General features: G+C 35.6%; 2 protein-coding genes across 6 annotated transcripts in view; one reads left to right on the top strand and one right to left on the bottom strand.

The window, feature by feature from the left end:
• LOC129802215 (diacylglycerol lipase-beta-like) overlaps positions 1–16160 on the top strand; it is a 59802-nt gene extending 43642 nt beyond the window's left edge. For 3 of the 5 annotated variants that reach the window (XM_055847863.1, XM_055847862.1, XM_055847864.1), the window contains exons 3-9: positions 2532–2744; positions 2806–2918; positions 6271–6823; positions 10441–10564; positions 12996–13263; positions 14462–15020; positions 15225–16160. In XM_055847863.1, the coding sequence (XP_055703838.1) occupies positions 2532–2744; positions 2806–2918; positions 6271–6823; positions 10441–10564; positions 12996–13263; positions 14462–15020; positions 15225–15411 (2017 nt within the window). In that variant the 3' untranslated portion in view covers positions 15412–16160. The remainder of the gene's footprint in view (positions 1–2531; positions 2745–2805; positions 2919–6270; positions 6824–10440; positions 10565–12995; positions 13264–14461; positions 15021–15224) is intronic. The other 2 variants (XM_055847865.1, XM_055847866.1) reach the window with 1 other exon arrangement.
• Positions 10326–11444, bottom strand: LOC129802217 (uncharacterized). The gene is made up of 3 exons (XM_055847869.1): positions 11198–11444; positions 10975–11079; positions 10326–10887 (listed from the first exon to the last, which is right to left on the bottom strand). The coding sequence occupies exons 1-3, from the start codon at positions 11355–11357 to the stop codon at positions 10742–10744; spliced, it is 411 nt and encodes a 136-aa protein (XP_055703844.1). The 5' UTR covers positions 11358–11444; the 3' UTR covers positions 10326–10741.
• Positions 16161–17801: the final 1641 nt, after the last annotated feature.

Below are 17801 nucleotides of genomic sequence, written 5' to 3' on the forward strand. Positions count from 1 at the left end.
AATTTGAAAGATTTTTTATGTTAAAATTTGACTTACACTGAAGTGTCCGATATTACGAGAGATTGAGACCGACAATGACAGATAAAAATAAAAACTTATGAAAGGCGATTTTTTTGACTTCTCGTGAGTTTGACAGTTGTCACACGAATATTGGAAAGTTCTGTGTATTCCAAATTAATGGTCCCTACACTAGAGAAATTTATGTCCATATTAAAGCAAAGTGTCAACGATTGTATAGGAAAAAATATCAAATATTGACATGAATTTCTCTGATTGTGTAAAGGTCATAAGAGAACATGGTGAATTCTTTATTACTGAGAAGGATCTAAATCCTAAAATAACAGAATAAATTTATGGCAATTAAAGTATGTTTCCTTTTACAAAACATGTACTTTTTAAAATTGTAAGTAAAATAATTTATTATAACAAAATTATGGTTAGCCAAGACAAACACCAAACAAATCATTTTAATATGCTACTATCTAACGAATGTGTTCATAGATTTTCTGGATCTACAAGTGGTTCTTGATAAAATATTGATAGTTGCAAAGGTCTTTGGACTGGAAATTATACATTTTCTTGATTATTTTACGCTATCTTGTGTGTGTCTCGGCTAGGCATCTCAAAATATTAGCACGCAATGGCCTCTATCCTAAGACCAAAAAATCAAGATCAAGATATCAAATCTGTCAAATGTCTTGAAATTTTGGAATCCTAGACACAAATCGTGCGGAATTCAAGATTTCTAATTCTTAAACCAATATTTCAAGATTCCCAAACGTCAAATTTCTTGTTGTCTTGAAATAATTCCAAGCACCTCTCAGAGGTTACTTTGAATTATCAAGATAGTGAAGTTTAGTAAAAACTTTTGTAAAGAGACGATACTTCTGCTGCTAAATTGATTAAAAATTGAAAATTTATTCTTCATTTGGTTCCAGCATAAGCTATCCCTTTACAAACAACAGCAGGAAAACAGGTGGATAATTAGGATTCTAATTATTATTAATCGTATCGAGACACTTTATTTCTATTACAATGTAATCTTTACAACGTGCTCGTGTTTTCCTCGCAGTGTGTATGCTTCTTCCATGTTCCCGAAATTTTTGGGCAGAGGTGGTGCATTTTTATTACGTTATATCACAATGAAAATGTATTTTCTAGACATTAAGATCTTTACACCGGGCGGAACTCGAACTCACAATACTGTGAGTCAAGCCGGGGATCGATCCGCCCGAGAACCAACGGTCTTGCCTATTACGCCACTGAGATCCCCAAAATCGTCAACTCCGGATCATTTCTGATCCTTTTGTGGTGTCGAGAATCAGTTCTCAACTGAAATCGGTAATCAGAAACATGGAAATCAAAGCATTTGATGCAAAACCCCTAAGAAGAATTTTAACCCCATTCTCATTAACTCTGGAATATTTTGTACATCTTCTGGCACTCCCCTAGCACTGAGATCATCATCTCCAACAATACTCTTTATACCATGAAGAGAGATTGCTCTAGTCTCCAAATTGTTTAATGAACACCATTTCTTCTAGTGATCCCGATAGATTGCTCTGGTACTCATCATCTAGCCACATTTTATGGCGGGTTTGGTTGTCTGAAAATTCTTCGAAACGTCAACAGATTTCTGAGAGGGGCATGTTTTATTGAGCAAATTTCTAAGTTCTGTCCACATAGTCTCGAAGTCAGAAGCAATAGGTCCATTGTCGTTGGGGCCACGTATTATCTTTCTGGCTTCTCCGGTTCGATTTGGAATTTTGAAATGTGGGTATAGGGCTCTAAGGACCGATTTTCCACCTTTTCTACCTCTTCTCTTCTCACTCTGATTTTCCATCACTGATTATATTTAACTTTCATTTTAGAAATCCCTCAGATAATCAATTTTCTTCTTCTTCTTCTATTTTATGTAAGGCTGTCGGACTTACTCGGGTCCATATAACCATCAAATGTTGACAATGATGTTTCGTTAAGTGTGGATGATCTTGATTTATTGATTCTTAGCCGAGACACAGTATGTTCCACAATTGCAGCGCGTCAGAATATCAAATTTGATTTTAGGAATTTTTGACAGTTTATTTTGATCTTGGTCTCAGAATCGAGGGCAATACTCGTAATTTAAAATTTAATGCTGTTTTACAGGAAATTTCGAGTTAAATTTCTTTAAATATGTTCTCTAAAAAATTATAGAATATATTTACGTGTGAATGCAAAAATCGACTTTTCGCTATGAAGGTTAAAAACACGTGACTTAATTATTTTACTTAACTGTAATTTATGTGAGGGAAATTGAGCGGTTTCTGAGAATTGGATGTAGGACTAAGTACAAGAATTTCTACCACTGTAAAATTTTCATAATTTTGCAAGACTTGCGCAAGAAATTCAGGGAGACTTGAGAACTAGTTTTCAGTCTGCCAAGTTCGATATTTCTGAGATTTTTAAGCTTCATTGAACATACATGCGTTTAATATTTACTTAAGAGCTTCCTGTTGAGTCTTTGGGTATTAATGTGAGAACTTCAACAGGTTAATCTTGATTGCATTTGTCTTTGAACATTACTGGGAGTACACATTAAGCTGTGTTGAAGATGGACTGGGTGTCCAGATCTATTTGGCCGGGACTATGGTACTTATTATACTCAACATATTGCTCCTGATCGCTTTAACCAATCAGAGTGCTCGAGGAAGCATCACAGAAACTTACTTAAGGAGATACGTCGGTCCAATTTTAGTTTGCAAGTAAGTTAAACTTTGTTAATTCTTAAGGGTACATTTGAAAAAAAATATTGATGTTCTCCAGAATCATCCTCATCATTCCGGAAATGAGTCTGAATGTCTTTGGAACTGTCTGGGCATTCTGCAATGTGGTCAAGTGCGCAACATCGCAGAAATTTTCACGGAGCGTCATTGAAGGTGAGTTGAAGATCCGATTTCTTTTTTTTTGTTAATTTCGGCGAGAAATCTGGATTTATTGGAAACTGCAAATGCAATTTGTGAGGCAATCGGTGGATGTCACTTTGTATTAAAAACAAAGTGGGTCAGCAACTTTCTTACGTCACAGCGACTACCACATCAAGTTCATTCACACAGAGAACTTCATGAGTAAGACCCGCGCAGATAGAGCATGTTTGCATATTTTGAGACGCGGTGTATTTTGTCAAAAGATCCGGTTTTACCCAAGTTCTGCGCGTTCTCTACAAAAAACATTAATAAAAAGTTTAGAAGTTATATCAGGTGAATTAAAAGGATTTTCCCCTGTAATTTATATTTGTTTTTCTCATTTTATTCTATTTTATTTGCCCAATTTGAGGTTATACGGAACATAACCTAATAAATACGGAATATTTTTTCTATATAGAAAAAAGTTGGAAATTTTCGATTAAGAGATATAAAAGACTATTTTGCAAATTTGTTTATATCTTTCTGAGGTTGAAATTCATTGTATATTTTTTCTTTTAAATCATATTTAACTGTTAATAGAGACTCAATTTGAATTTAACTAATTTGTTTGGACGGATAATAAATATTTTCTTTAAAAAAAGAGACTAAATATGAAACAACCGTGTGCTTCATAAATCACATTTGCAATTTTTGTTCCACATTGAAAACATCGAACAATTTTTCCATTTGGATATTGGTTATTCAAAAATTTGAGGTTATGTATCGATCTAACCTTGCAGAAAAGATCATCTCAAGGAAAGAGTGCATTTTTAGATTTAACATGGCATTGCAAAACATTAGAAAGTAAAGAAATGTATCAAAACGACTGTTCTAACCACTTCAATCTCACAAAAATACTAATCTTATAAATTTTTCTCACTTTTTGAGGTTAAGCACTTGTGATCAGAAATTGTGCTAACTGCATTTGCTTTGTGTCTGCATTCATTGCAAACGCTAAACAGCTACGTGTCGCTTATACGGGCTTCAGACTAGAGGTTTAGCCTAGTTCCCTAATGCGGGTTTTAGACCTAAGGCTTAGCCATTTGGTTTAACTCCTCTAATTCCTTATCAGGCAAGATTTTTTTTAGGAAATTGTTGTTTAGAATTGTGTATTAAGGGCAAAAATTATCTATTAGATTTTAATAAATAAATAAAATTGCTTGTAATTTAGATTTTTGAGACCTTCGGAAACTGGGCTAAACCTTCAATCTGAAGCCGGCATAAGGCCTCAAAATCCTGAATAGCAACTAATGTTATTGTTTTTTTTTTCAGAATGTAATTGACCATTTGCCCTTAATAATCCAATCTTAAGTCCAAATTTCCCAAAAATTCTTTACTGATAAGAAATTAAATAAGTTAAGCTATATAGCTAAGCCTTATATGGGCATAAGACTTAAGGCTTACCCATCTGGCTTAACTCCTCTAATTCCTTATCAGGCATGATTTTTTAGAGAATTGTTGTTTAGGATTAAATTTGAAGGGCAAAAGATCCATTAGATTTTGAAGAATCAATAAAATTGCTTGTTATTTAGATTTTTTAGACCTTCGGAAACTGGGCTAAACCTCCAGTCTGAAGCCGGCATTAGATCTAAAGCCCGTATTACAACAAGTACTGACACAGAGCAAATGCAGTTAATACAGTTGCTGATCCAACCGACGATGTGTCAAATTTCTTTGTTTACGGGAAAAATATAGATTTTTATTGTTACAAAACTGCCCTAAACCAATATAACCTCAAAAGTAATTATTAAAATGAGAATTTCCAGAATGTTACTTCAATATTTTTTTGATATTTATTTATGACGGCAGTGTTTTCGTCAAAATAGTCTATTCTTTAAAGATTTTTCAAACCCCCTCGGATTAGATGTCAAAGTCTGAGATTAGGTCTTTATTATAATAGTACTTTATTCATTAAAGTAGGGTTATGTGTTTTACCATGTTTTACAATTATGAGTAATATAAAATACTATGGACAAAATAACGATAATTAAGGATAAAAATCAAAAATTTGAAGAAAAGAGGTTTCTGAGGTTAATTTCGTATGAATTGCTAAATGTCGGCTGAGTTGTCAATTTTAACTGTCATTTGCGATATCATAACTTTAACCTTAAAAATTTCAAACATTATTTTGTAAAAAAATATTTTTAAAACGGTCATCTAGACGAATATTGTGATCGGTCTTTTTTTTATACGAGAGGAAACCTAGTGTTCTAAAATTTTCTAACCTCTTAAATTTTAAATGAGGTTAATTCCAACTTCGAAAACCAATATACCGTAGACTCTTGCTCAATCGGCTCTTTTTCAATCGGGCGAAAAATGCTATTGACAATTTTCACGTGTAATTATGAAGCTCATTTGCTCAAATTCGCCGTAGTTCTTCCTATTTTATCGTGATTCTTTATAATTGAGCGCTTTTTGTGGAATTTACAAAGATTTTGACGCTCAATTCTATCGCTAAACCGGATGACAGTGCGCCCCAAATGCCCATTTGAGAGAGAGTCTACTGTACAACTTTACCGTTTTTCAAATGTCAAATTAGTTGTCAAATTTTCAAAATCAACAGAGATTGCAGAATTTTGAGTTCAGAAAATTAGGTTAGGTCACTTATAACCTGCAATCCTAAAAAAAATGTGGCAAATTAGGAAATAGAATACAAATCCTTGTCCAAACCATTTTAAAATTATTATTTTGTAAAAGAAATGCATTTCGTCCTAATATTTAAAGTGATTTACCTGCAGTTTTTAGAAAATCGTAGAGATTTGTTCGATTTGTTGCGAGAGCATGCTCAACGCCAGACATTTTGTTTTTATAACGAAAAGTCGCAAAAATCTCAAATTCAGTAAACAATCCTAATTAATAAAACTAAATAAATTAAGTTGCAACAACTAGAAACGTGCTCCTGTGAGGTTAAGTTCACATCGTTGAACATAACCCCACTTTTAAAAATAGTTTGTTGACCTGCCGTTTGCAATTGAATAATTGGAATATTCGAAACGAAATTTCAAGATTAGAACATTTTATAGCTCTTTAAATCCCGACATCTAAATAGAAGACATTCCAAAGGAATAAATCTGCAACAAAACGTTCAGAAAACCCATTCAGTTGATTCTCTTATTCATATTAAAAATAGATTTGAAGACAGTGAGAAGCTGTTTATAGAAATTAAGAAAAAATATAGTTTTTGTAAGTTTATTTGCACAGACAGATTGCGTAAGCACAGAAGTTCTTATGACTCTTGTAGTACTTCGTTGAGAATATTAATGAATGGTTTTTTATGAGCTTGGAAAGTCTATCACGTGCAATTTGCTCATCAAACTCCTTTTAGCTCTGGTTGTCTTCAATTGGGTTCTGTTTGCTCTCATCATCTTCGGGATGGCCATTGTGTTTGATCCCCTTGGCTCAACTAAGTACCGCCGTGGTCGAGATAACAATGACAACAATCCCATTGAGTCGGCATTTCATCGGAAAGTGTACAGTTTGTGGATGAGGCGCTTTCGTTGGGCTTTTTGCTGTTTGCGCAAAGACGAATTCGGCCATGAAGCTTTCGCCCAGGCGGCGAGTTTGCTGAGTGCCCTGTTCCGAGGTACAGATCTTGTACCGTCGGACTTCATGGCCGGATGCGTGTTGTTGCGCGTACGACAGAAGCGCGAGACACGTGAAATGCGACGCATTAGAATGCTCAATGATGACGGACCACGATATTCCACTGATTTGGCGAGGATCTTCGCTACAGCTCCTGCATGGATGACACTCAAGAATGCACGGCATTACATGCAATTTGCACTTGCCAGCTACGGATGGCCCCTGGTTTGCTACATGCATTGCTGTAGTGGACCGTATCGCCTCATCAAAAAGTCTATTTGTTGCGCATGTTTCAGGTGAGTAATTGAATAAAAATGTTCTTTTATATCCCAAAAATTTATTAATTTACTCTACAAATGTCATGTATTTGGTTGGTGTCTTAGCTAATTAAAAATGTTTTACCTTTTTTGAAGAAAAAAAAATGAGATTAAATTCTCAAAGAATAAATTCAACTCGAAGAAATATTTTTCAAAGGTTAAAGAATAAGGGTAAATGTTCAGGTTTCCGCAAAAGAACTACAGATATTCGTGATATCGCTGAAACAGCTAAAACCTAAAACTTTAAAACATAACAAAAATAATAAAAAAAACAAAAGAGTAAAATAGAATTAATGAGCCTCACTTCGTCCAAATAGCTATAAGGAAACGGTTTTAGGTTATGTTAAATGATTTTCGAAGGTTATGTTCAGTATAACCTCACATTTCAAAATAGTTTTTTTGTGAATTTGGCCAAATGGCTCTATAATTGTTTTATTTAGTTAAGAAGTTAATAATTTAAGGTTATGCCGCACATAACCTTCAAATTTCCAAAAATAATAAACTTTAAATATTTTTAAAGTGTTTCTATTTATTCAAAAAATCACATTCTTACCTTATTTATTAGCAAAGTTAGAGAAAATAGTAATAAAATGCCCTATAGTAACTTTTAATGCTAAATAGTTGTAATACTGCAGACTAACAAAGCAAATATTCGAAAAGTCACTATGGCCTAGTGAAATGTCCCAAAAATCGCTAGAAATATCTAAAATTAAAATTGACAGATTGACTGCTTGACGAGCCTGTGTAACTTCGGTTCGAATTTTTGGCTTGAAAGTATCCTTCAAGAAAACTTTCCAATTTGAGGGGCCTTTATTGGAGGTTTTATGACTTTTTGGTCTTAAGGATTCTTAGAACAAATCGGCTCTGGGGCTACAGCAGTTTCAGTATCAGGATAAATCCGAACAGCTCCTACCATTGCCCTGGTGGTCTTATTAAGCTTGCATCCGCTTCGGCTTTATATAAAGGCTGAAGTGGGTAAGGCAGCGCTAAGACTGAGGGGATCTCAGTGGTGCAATAGGCAAAACCGTTGGCTCTTAAGCGGATAGATCCCCGGCTGACTCACAGTGTTATGAGTTCGAGTCCGCCCGGTTCAAAGATCTGAATGTGTAGAAAAAGATATTTTCACTGTGATAAAACGAAATAAAAATGCACCACATCTGTCCAAAAATTCCGGGAACATGGAAGAAGCATTTACATTGCGAGGAAAACGTTCCTGGGTGAGCTACGATCAGCAGATTTTTCCAACACGAGCACGTTGTAAAGATTGCATTGTAATAGAAATAAGGTTTCTCGATACGATTAATAATAATAATAGCAGGAACGTAGAAGGTCGGGCGCCACCCAATGGGGCAATGTAGTATCATGGATGCATTGGTAAGAAGACACGCTGGCCTTCTAAAGAGGGATGATTTCCACTTTGAGGAAAGACTGCCTCAAAAGAATCTTTAAAAAAAAACCTGAAAGAGTGACGCTCATTACCGACGGCTCACGAGTAGATGGCTCATCGGGGGCCGGGTATCACAGTCCGGAACTCGGACATAGTGGATCTGTGCCGCTTGGCCGATATACTATACCATAGGCTGAGGTCACAGCAATCCTAAGTGAGGTTGAGAGCCTCACTGAGTCTGGCATTTCTAGCAGGAAAGTAAACATATTCTCTGACAGCAGAGCTGCTTTACTTTTCATATTACACTCAGTCCCGGCATTAAGTCCTTCGGGATTATGCACCTGACGGAATTATGCACACACAATTATGCAAATTTGCCTACCATCGGGGGTCAATTTATGAAATCATTTTAGAAATACGCCTGAATGCATACTATGGTGCGACGCGGGAAATTTGAAAACATTTTGCTACTTTTTCAGACAAAATTTTAATTTCTTTTTTTTAAGGTATTTTTTTTATTATTCTAACCATTTATTGAAGAACTCTGGCCATGTACTGTTTGTTAATGCATTTATATTGTTGAATTAGTTGAAACAATTGAATCTTTTTGTTTGAACTACTTTTACCGACTTTTACTCTGCGCGAAATTCGTTCAACGGTCAATTTATTCAAAAGAAAGCCCCTGTAGGTATGCAAATTTTCTCGATGCATAATGCCATTTCGCGCGTTTTTTTCGGTCCCGAAAATGTGCATAATGCCGGGATCTAGTGTAGAAACAACTACCGCCCCTTTAGTGCTAGAGTGTCGGAAAATGTTAGCAGCGGTCTCACTTACCTGTGAGATCGGTTTGCATTGGGTGCCCTGGCACTGTGGTATTGCGGGTAATGAAGAGACTGATCGTCTCGCGGTGGTAGGAGCGAAGACCGAAATCATCGGTTCCGAGCCTGCTGTGGGAGTGTCCTCTCAAATGAAGAAAACCTTTATTAAAGAGGACTTAGTTGCACAACACCACGCGGTCTGAGCGGCTACAGGCAACTATCGCGTGTCCAGACTGTTCATGCCAAATGCTAACCTTCTCACCGGACACTGCACTGTCTAAACAAACATCTTTACAAACGGTCATACTTTATGTATGTAACTGTCCCAGCCTTTACAACACTAGACGAGTGCTACTTGGAAAAGTGGTGCTGGACTGGAATGATCTATCAAAATTGAAGCTGGCTTGTCTAACGGAATTTATCCGAAGGATTGGCTGGCTCAATACAGAAAAAACCGTGAGTGATAACTGAAAAAGGGGATGCATAAGGGACCCAAATGGAGGCCTAGATGCAGCGGGAGAGTCTGCGGGGACATGATGCACGAGGCAGTTAGACCGGCTGAAGCTGAAGCTGGAGCCGGAAGAGGAGCTGAAGGCGTATACAAAAACGCCACTTGCTGCCTTCAAAATGAATCTATCTATCTAAAGAATCTTAAACAGTCGAATAACCTCTATTAGTGCTTTAGAATACTTTTTATTTGAGCCCTTTGAGCCTATTTGACCAGATAATTCGAACTTTTAATTTCATTGTGTACATCCTGTTATTACTTATGACTTTCGTTTATTGATGGAGACTAATAATAACTAAAATAAATCCGTAATCTGAGGTGAATAATTTAAAAAACAACCGAAATTTCGAATTAAAGTACTACCAGCGTTCAGGTGGCGAACACGTGAACTTCCCATTTGAACTTCCGGTTGATTTTCGAATACAATTCGAAAATAGCATTATGCCCTAGACACACTTACGACTTAAGCCGAGAGACGACTTAGTGGAAAATGATGGAAATGAACTTTAACCATTATTTCTAATATAATTACGCTAAGCCGTCTCTCGGCTAATCCTCATGTCTGTCAAGGCCCTTACTTGAGATTATGACCTTATGAAACCGTAGAAATATGATTCCCAGCTAGCAGATTAAGTACTTATTAAGTACTTAATAATACAAATCTTTAATTTTTGACATCTTGTGTTAGCCGGATAATGCATTACAATTTGTAAAAGAATACCATCGAAACAAGTAAATGTTGTAAACTCAATAAAAGCCATAAAATTATCTTCAGTTTCACTGAAAATTTTATTGATTATCAATGAAATATTTGTCCTTCGCTGACTCTTTTGCAAGAATTCATACTTTATTAATAGATTTTTACTGATTAAATCTTACACAGATCAAAATACAGAATGGTTGTCGATGATAATTGCTGCCTGTGTCACTTCGCTGGTGTTAAGTTCATGACCCGCTTAACGACTGAAGATGTGATCTTTGCTTCATTCAGGAATCATGTGTTTGAGGTAAATGAAAGTCCATAATAATAACATTATAAAATTACCGATGTGGGAATATAATTGGCAGTTTTGCTGCTAATGAGGAGAAATTGTGCTTCCGGGAAGAATGGGATATTGGAAAAATGGGTAGATAATTCAATTTTTCAGCTGATTTTCCCATCAACCAACTAAATGTCATTACAATTAACTTGATTCTTTTTCCACGTCAATGATATATGATGCACCTTCCGCCTCCGGTGGCGCTTCGTGAATATTTTTCTGACCTTCAGATGCAATGTGTGAATCCTTTTCACCCTGAAGTTCACGGTACATGTTAAATTTTTTGAGCACTGCAATAGATTCAATATTCAGGAGCAATTTGTTGGTAATATTGCATTTGCATCGGTAGAAATAATATTATTCAATTTTCAATTTACCCTCCAAGTGACGCTTGTATTCAGATGGGGAGAGGGTTGGGAAGGGTACAGAATCCTTGGGAACCACGATTGGTGGAGCCTTTTCCAGTGATTTAAGTCTGGCTTCTGTGGAAAGATATCATCCACGAATCACAAAGAACTCTCAAATAAAGGAAAATACACTTTGATGCACTTGAAATTGACGCATTGAAAATTTTCCAAGGCTTAGTTCTTCTAATAATACCTGGTGGAGGAACAACAACGATTCCCCATGGTCCAAACTCTGATGAGTAATTTGTGGTGAGCGTAGATGGAAATTCATCTACCGCAGAATTTCCTTCATTCTCCGCCACAATTACTCCCACGAGACATATCGAGATGACCAATACACTTTTCTGAATCATTTTCTCAGCACTTTTACTTTTAAATATCTTTCCACTCTTCACAGAAAATGAGCAACAAGAAAAACCCAATTTTCACTCACTCACTGCAATTGACATCAACAGAGCAATGGTTTTTATAACGTTAGTAGAGTTCTTGAAATTTGATATGAAGCATTAAAGAATTTTTCCATTAATTTATCAGGGGAAATGTAAATTTAGTTTTTGGTTTTTCGGCTGAACACACTTTTTACTGCCTTTTTTCCGTGATAATAGCCAATTTTTGGTAGTTCTATATACATATTAATGAGCAACTGGATTGATTTTATGTGTCGAGTCACACTTGTTGTTCTTTTTTCTAGGATAAAATTGTCAAGGGCGAAGTGGTTTGGACGATTGTACAATATATTAAAAGAAAAACTCATAAAATTAAATATTCAATATATTTTATTAGTTTAAAATGGTATTTTTGCATCAAAAGCTTTGAGTTCGAGCACTCAGCTGTTTTTTCGTCGCCATTTTGGATTATATACCGGTAAAATAAAGAGGAAGTGGGTCAATGAAGTGCAGATTTCATACGCATGGTGGTCTAAGTACTTCCTGTTCGAATTTCGAAAAGCTCAAGTGTCAAAATGTATCAATCAGCCTCTCTTCTTCATTATTTTTTCATAATCACTGGGTAACTCTTTTGCCAGGTTTTTTCGTGCGGTATTTTATAAATTTTCCCCACATTGTGTGAAAATTTTAGTATAAAAATTCGAAATTGCGTTCAAATCTTCGAAAATTAACGACATTGACGATTAAGCTGTCAAGAATACCGAAATTCGAAATGGTAGAACAATCAGCGCCAAAGCGGAGAGTACGTGAACTTGCACTTCAGGCTTCCGGTAGATTTTCGAATAAGTATAACTTGGTTTTAGAGTGGACTTTGTCCCTTCGAAGGGTTATTACTGAACGGAGCCATACTTTTTCTGGAACACTAGAATTATAACAATCACCATTTAGTACCGATGCAGTCGAACTGAAAATTTTCAAACCTGTCAACTAAATTATTGAATTTTATATTGCGTCACGAAATTATGTAACACATTTACTTCAAATGAAATAAAAATCTTTGAAATTTAATGAGTACAAATTCTGAATATCAATTTACATTTAAGGAAACAAACAAAATTTATACTTTTCGAACTTCATTGAGAGAAAAAATGTGTAAAGATGAATAGATATTTTAGTCCGAGCATTACTTAAAGCTGAAATCGCTGGAATGATTAGTTTCCGGGCTCAAGACGACTAAATGTCCTAACTAAACAATGTATGTCAATAATAACAACATAACATAATAACAACATAACAATAATGTCCCAAAACTAAATAGCCGTACTCACTATGGCGCTGTTATCTTGTAATATTGTCATCTCGTTATCTCGTTATGTTCTCGTAATGTATTTTATAAATGAAAAATTATAACAAGATTACAGATTACGGAGATTACGAGATAACAACGCCATAGTGAGTACGGCTAATGTCCAAACCCCAAACTCATTTTACCCTTTTTTATTAATCAAAATTAATTCAATAAACTTGAATACATTTGATACTAGAATTTTCTACCCTTGACAGTATATTAACCTTCAATTATTTCACACGTGGCTTGTTCCGTAGTTACCTTTCTGCGTTTTGGCTGACCACGACACCAAAAGCATTGTTATCACCATTCGAGGGAGTTTCTCCTTCCGCGACATCTTCACCGATCTCACAGCCGATTCAGAACGATTTGAAGCTCCAGGCATGCCGCCAGATTCAGCAGCACATCGTGGTATGGTTGCCGGCGTGGAGCAGCTGATGAAACGCCTGCGCGAGACCAATGTCCTTGACAGGGCCTTCACTTCTCACCCGGAATACTCTCTCGTACTTACAGGACACAGCCTAGGTGAGTGTACACAAAATTACTATAGCCACACTAGAAAAAATTGAAGAATCATCGGATATCCTTTCAAAAGTATCATGTTTTATGAAAACTATCAAGCCATCGCGAGAAAATGCTGTTTATTCAAAATTTTGCAGTTACACCCTCTTCATATATTGGTATTAAAATTTGAAGGCATTTTACATTTGAATAGCGCCTGGAAGACCTTATGTCTCCCAATAGGACGGAGTGCTCGCGCACAAAAGTCATTTGTTTGGCTAACGTAGCCCATTCAGGTCACTCATTCAGCGGGAGTTGTTTACTGGTATATGGGTTGCTCGCATGAATTTTATCCTTAAGTTTAAATGGCTTATTTGGCCGCTTTCTCCATGCCTTTCCGCCAGCGAGTTTTAGGTCGCGTATTTAAGGATGGTCTGTGATAATTTCGCGTCACAACATTTTAATAAATCTTTAATTGCAGAAAATTGTAAGGAAATTATTAAAATTATCGTATTTGATGTCAAAAAATTATACTTTTCAACGAATATTAACAACAATTATTGTGAGTCGTCTTAATCATTAAATTTTAAAATTATTTGTGCGTAAAGATAGCTTCCATGTTGGGACATAATTGACAGTTCTGCATCCAGAAAAAGCTTGATGTTTGTTTTACATGATTTCCCACGAACTAAATGTTATTACATTTAATTTGGTTCTTTTCCCACATCAATGAAGTATGATACACTTTTAGTCTCTGGTTCGGTACCAAGAAATTCACGGTATGGCAAATTGTTTGAGCACTGCAATAGATTCAATATCCAGGAGCAATTTGTTGGATTGCATTTGCATCGGTAGAAATATTATTTAATTACCAATTTACCCTCCAAGTGACGCTTGTATTCAGATGGGGAGAATACTAGGAAGGGTACAGAATCCTTGGGAATCACGATTGATGGAGCCCTCTCAAGACATTTGAGTCTGGCTTCTGTGGGAAGATATCAAGCAAGAATCACAGAGAACTCTCAAGGGAAATGCAGTTTGATGCACTTGATCTTGATGCATCAAAGGTGCGAGACATTTTCAAGGAATAAGCCTCCTTATATTAGGTTCGCATCTACCAAATGATGGAGCACTTGATATTTTTAAATTTTTCAAATAATGCTTTTGAAAGGATTGAAAGGGTTTCTTATGTGAACTTTGTGTTAACTTTATCAATTTATAGGAGCTGGAGTGGCCATTCTATTGGGTGCTAAACTACGCTCTAAATATCCGGATTTGCGTGTGTTTGCCTTTGCAACACCGGCTGGATTGCTAAGTCGAGAAGCTGCTAGATATACGGAAACCTATGCCTTCACCGTTGGTGTTGGTGATGACTTTGTGATGCGACTGGGTGTGGATTCAATTGAGAATTTGCGCACGATGATCGTTGAGACGATCAGGGCGTGCAAATTACCCAAGTACCGTATAATGCTCAATGGGTTTGGCTATGCGATCTTTGGGGTGCCATCTAGGGATCTCGAAACAACATTCTTCGATGTGACACAAATTGAAACGAGTGGCCAGGGTGATACTCCAGAAGATCCGCCCATTTCCACGATAACACCACCAACAGTGAGTGGCTGGGCTAGTTTTAGCACGAGCAGAGCATTACCTAAAGCTATCTCGTTGCAGGCGACAATCCTCTCCCAGTTAATTGGTGTTCGTCGCTTCGCTAAGACACGACTCTACACCGGCGGTAGGATTCTCCATATTGTCCGTAGGAAGAGAACTGAGTTGGAAAAGTAAGTATATCAAGTGTCAAATTGCAGGCAATTCGGCTCGAAGGACCAAAAATATCTACTGGCTTTTGAGGGTGTGCTTGGTTTTTTTTTGACATTTTGTAATGTCAATTCTCGCCGCTGCAAGCGCTTTTTGTCGAAAGTGAAAAAATATGTTCCACAGATTCCACAATTGCACTGAATATTGTCATTGTTTTTCGTATTTAGGAAAAGTAACTCAGGTGGTCCGACATTTGAAATGCGCTGGGCAACTCCGGAGGATTTTACAGAATTGCAGATAATGCCTAGAATGTTCCTTGATCACTTCCCAGACTACATTTTTAGGACGATGACAAAGATTCTTGAGGAACAAAAAGCCACATCAGAATCAATCACGTCAATTCATGAAGTTTAATAAAGTTGAAGGTGAAAAAAAGTGACGATGAATCTCTAAGTAAAAAACACTATTTATTGTGCTTTAGGTGTTTTAAGAATTACTCTCAAAACTCAATGTGAAAAGATCTTAATATTCCCCTAATAAATGGAGTTAACATGATCAATGTTTAGATAATAAAAAAAACATTAAGTGATATTTAAGAAAGACGGTATTTTGATTGATGTTGATGGTGGAGAAAAAAAGATAGGGAAGATATATTTTTTAAAGAATTTTTAAAATAAAAATATATCAATGAATTTTGCAGTGTCTTTAAAAGTATACGGTGTTTTTTACCAAAACACCCTCTTTTGGTTGTGATATTATTGTATTTATGTATGTTGTTAGGAAATAAAATTGAAAAAAAAAGATAAAAAAAGTAAATGTGTAAATGTGTAGTTACTTAAATTTAAAAATTTCTCTATTTTTCTAATTCTCATCTTCTGTGCATTAAAATACAAATGATATTTAAAAAACAGTGCTTCCCATTTATATCATTCCTCTAGGATATTAGATTTACCTGATAAAAGAAAATATCTGTGAAGAAAACTTTAAGAATAGTACTTATTTTTGAATCTTTATAAAAGAGACACATCATCCAATGATGTTATTCTCTACTTTTAAGTGTTAAGAAAAAATGTATTTTTTGAAAATGTATCCAAAAAAAAAACATATATAATTATGTGTTGTATATTTGGAAAAGAATAAATGTTCGATGTCGTGTAACTTGATTAATGGAAGTTTGACTAATGGTATTACTATTCTAATAAAAATCTTTATCCTATTTTATTTTAGTACAAAATTGTTCTCAAGTGCTTCTGCATTATCGACTTTTCTTTAAGTTGGTTCCAGTCTCGACTATCTTCACAGTCCTCACCGTGTTCCAAAACCATCCAATTCTGGGCTTTTGCTTCTTGGATGATGAGAAGCTCCTTGATTACCTCTTCCTTGTATCTGTAGATTCCTGACAAAAAGACCTTGACAAAAACTGCACTCGGAAGGACCAAGTGGCAGTTGCTGCCATATGCATTTTATATGGGAGTTTGATGTTCTGCAGATGTATTTTCTTGATTGTTAGTGTATAAAAGCCTTAAAAGAACAAATTGAAAGTGTTTTTGCAAATTATTGAGAAGAATTATGGGAAATATTTAATTGGGAAATATGAATAATTATGAGAATTATTCAATTTTTATCTTATTTCCCAAAGCTAAAAATCCATTTTGTTAAGCGAAGTTAATAGAAAATAGTTAATAGTATTAACTATTGTTCATAAAGTAGAAGTTTTGCTTTGAAAAATAAGAGAAAAATTGAAACATTCAAAGACAGACCACTTTCCCTTACTCCGTGATTCTGATAAAGATGAAAACATCGAATGGTTAAAAATCTATAGATATAGTACGCAAGGAGATGAAATTTCTGATTCAGACACCAGAAAAGAACTCACTAAAGCTCCGAATGTTTAAATATAAGTAAAAATATCAAAATATTTTGTAAAGTCCGATAAATTGCAGCGGCTACCACTTGGTCCTTCCGTGACAGTTTTATTTAGGGTTCTACGAAGTGTTAAAGGGACCGGTCATCTCGCACTAACCTCCTTTAGCTCGCTCCAGAAACGCAGCACTGATCACTGTCGAAAATTCCGTCCTATCGGCGGGCGGCTCCTTGCGAGCTTTCGTAACAATCTTGCTTTTGCGGGGAGGGATTATTAGACCATCGCCCAATCCTCTCTAGAAGGATCAGATCACAAAGCAGAAGGCGTCCTGATCGTCCTGATCAGCGTCGCCTTGCTCTCCTTCCCAGCAAAACTTCGATCTGCAATTCTGCACTTTTGAAATTTTAACGCTTCTTGTCATTCAATCGGATACTTCGTGTGGCTTCGGCATAGTCGTGCGACTTCGTGAGCATCGCGAATTTCTTTCGTTTTTTCTAACCATTTCCTTCCCCTTCGTATTTTCTATTATGGCTGATTTTATAATATTGTATTATAACATTATAATAATATTGTAAAAAAAGAGAGTATTCACGTAAAATTGTTGAATAAAAATTGAATTTTAAATAAATTGAAATACATATTTTTATGTAGTTAAAATAATGTTTAGAAACATTAGAAAGGGTAGAAGAAATGTAGAAATCATCTAAATACTCTAAAGAAATTCTGCCGATAATTTTAAAATTTTCTATAGAAATTCTGCAGAAAATTCTGCAGAATTTTCATACAACGATCGGATCCACCTTAGAACAAAATTCTGCAGAAATTCTGCAGATTTTTCGGCAGTTAGTAATTCAAATCTGACGAATTTCTGCAGAATTCTGCAGAATTTGCCGGGTGGGTTGCTCAAAGCAGCCTTCGTCTTTTGTTTTCAGAGCCAAGT

The sequence above is a fragment of the Phlebotomus papatasi genome, chromosome 2 (genome assembly GCF_024763615.1).
Source record: "Phlebotomus papatasi isolate M1 chromosome 2, Ppap_2.1, whole genome shotgun sequence".
NCBI classification, from domain to species: domain Eukaryota; kingdom Metazoa; phylum Arthropoda; class Insecta; order Diptera; family Psychodidae; genus Phlebotomus; species Phlebotomus papatasi.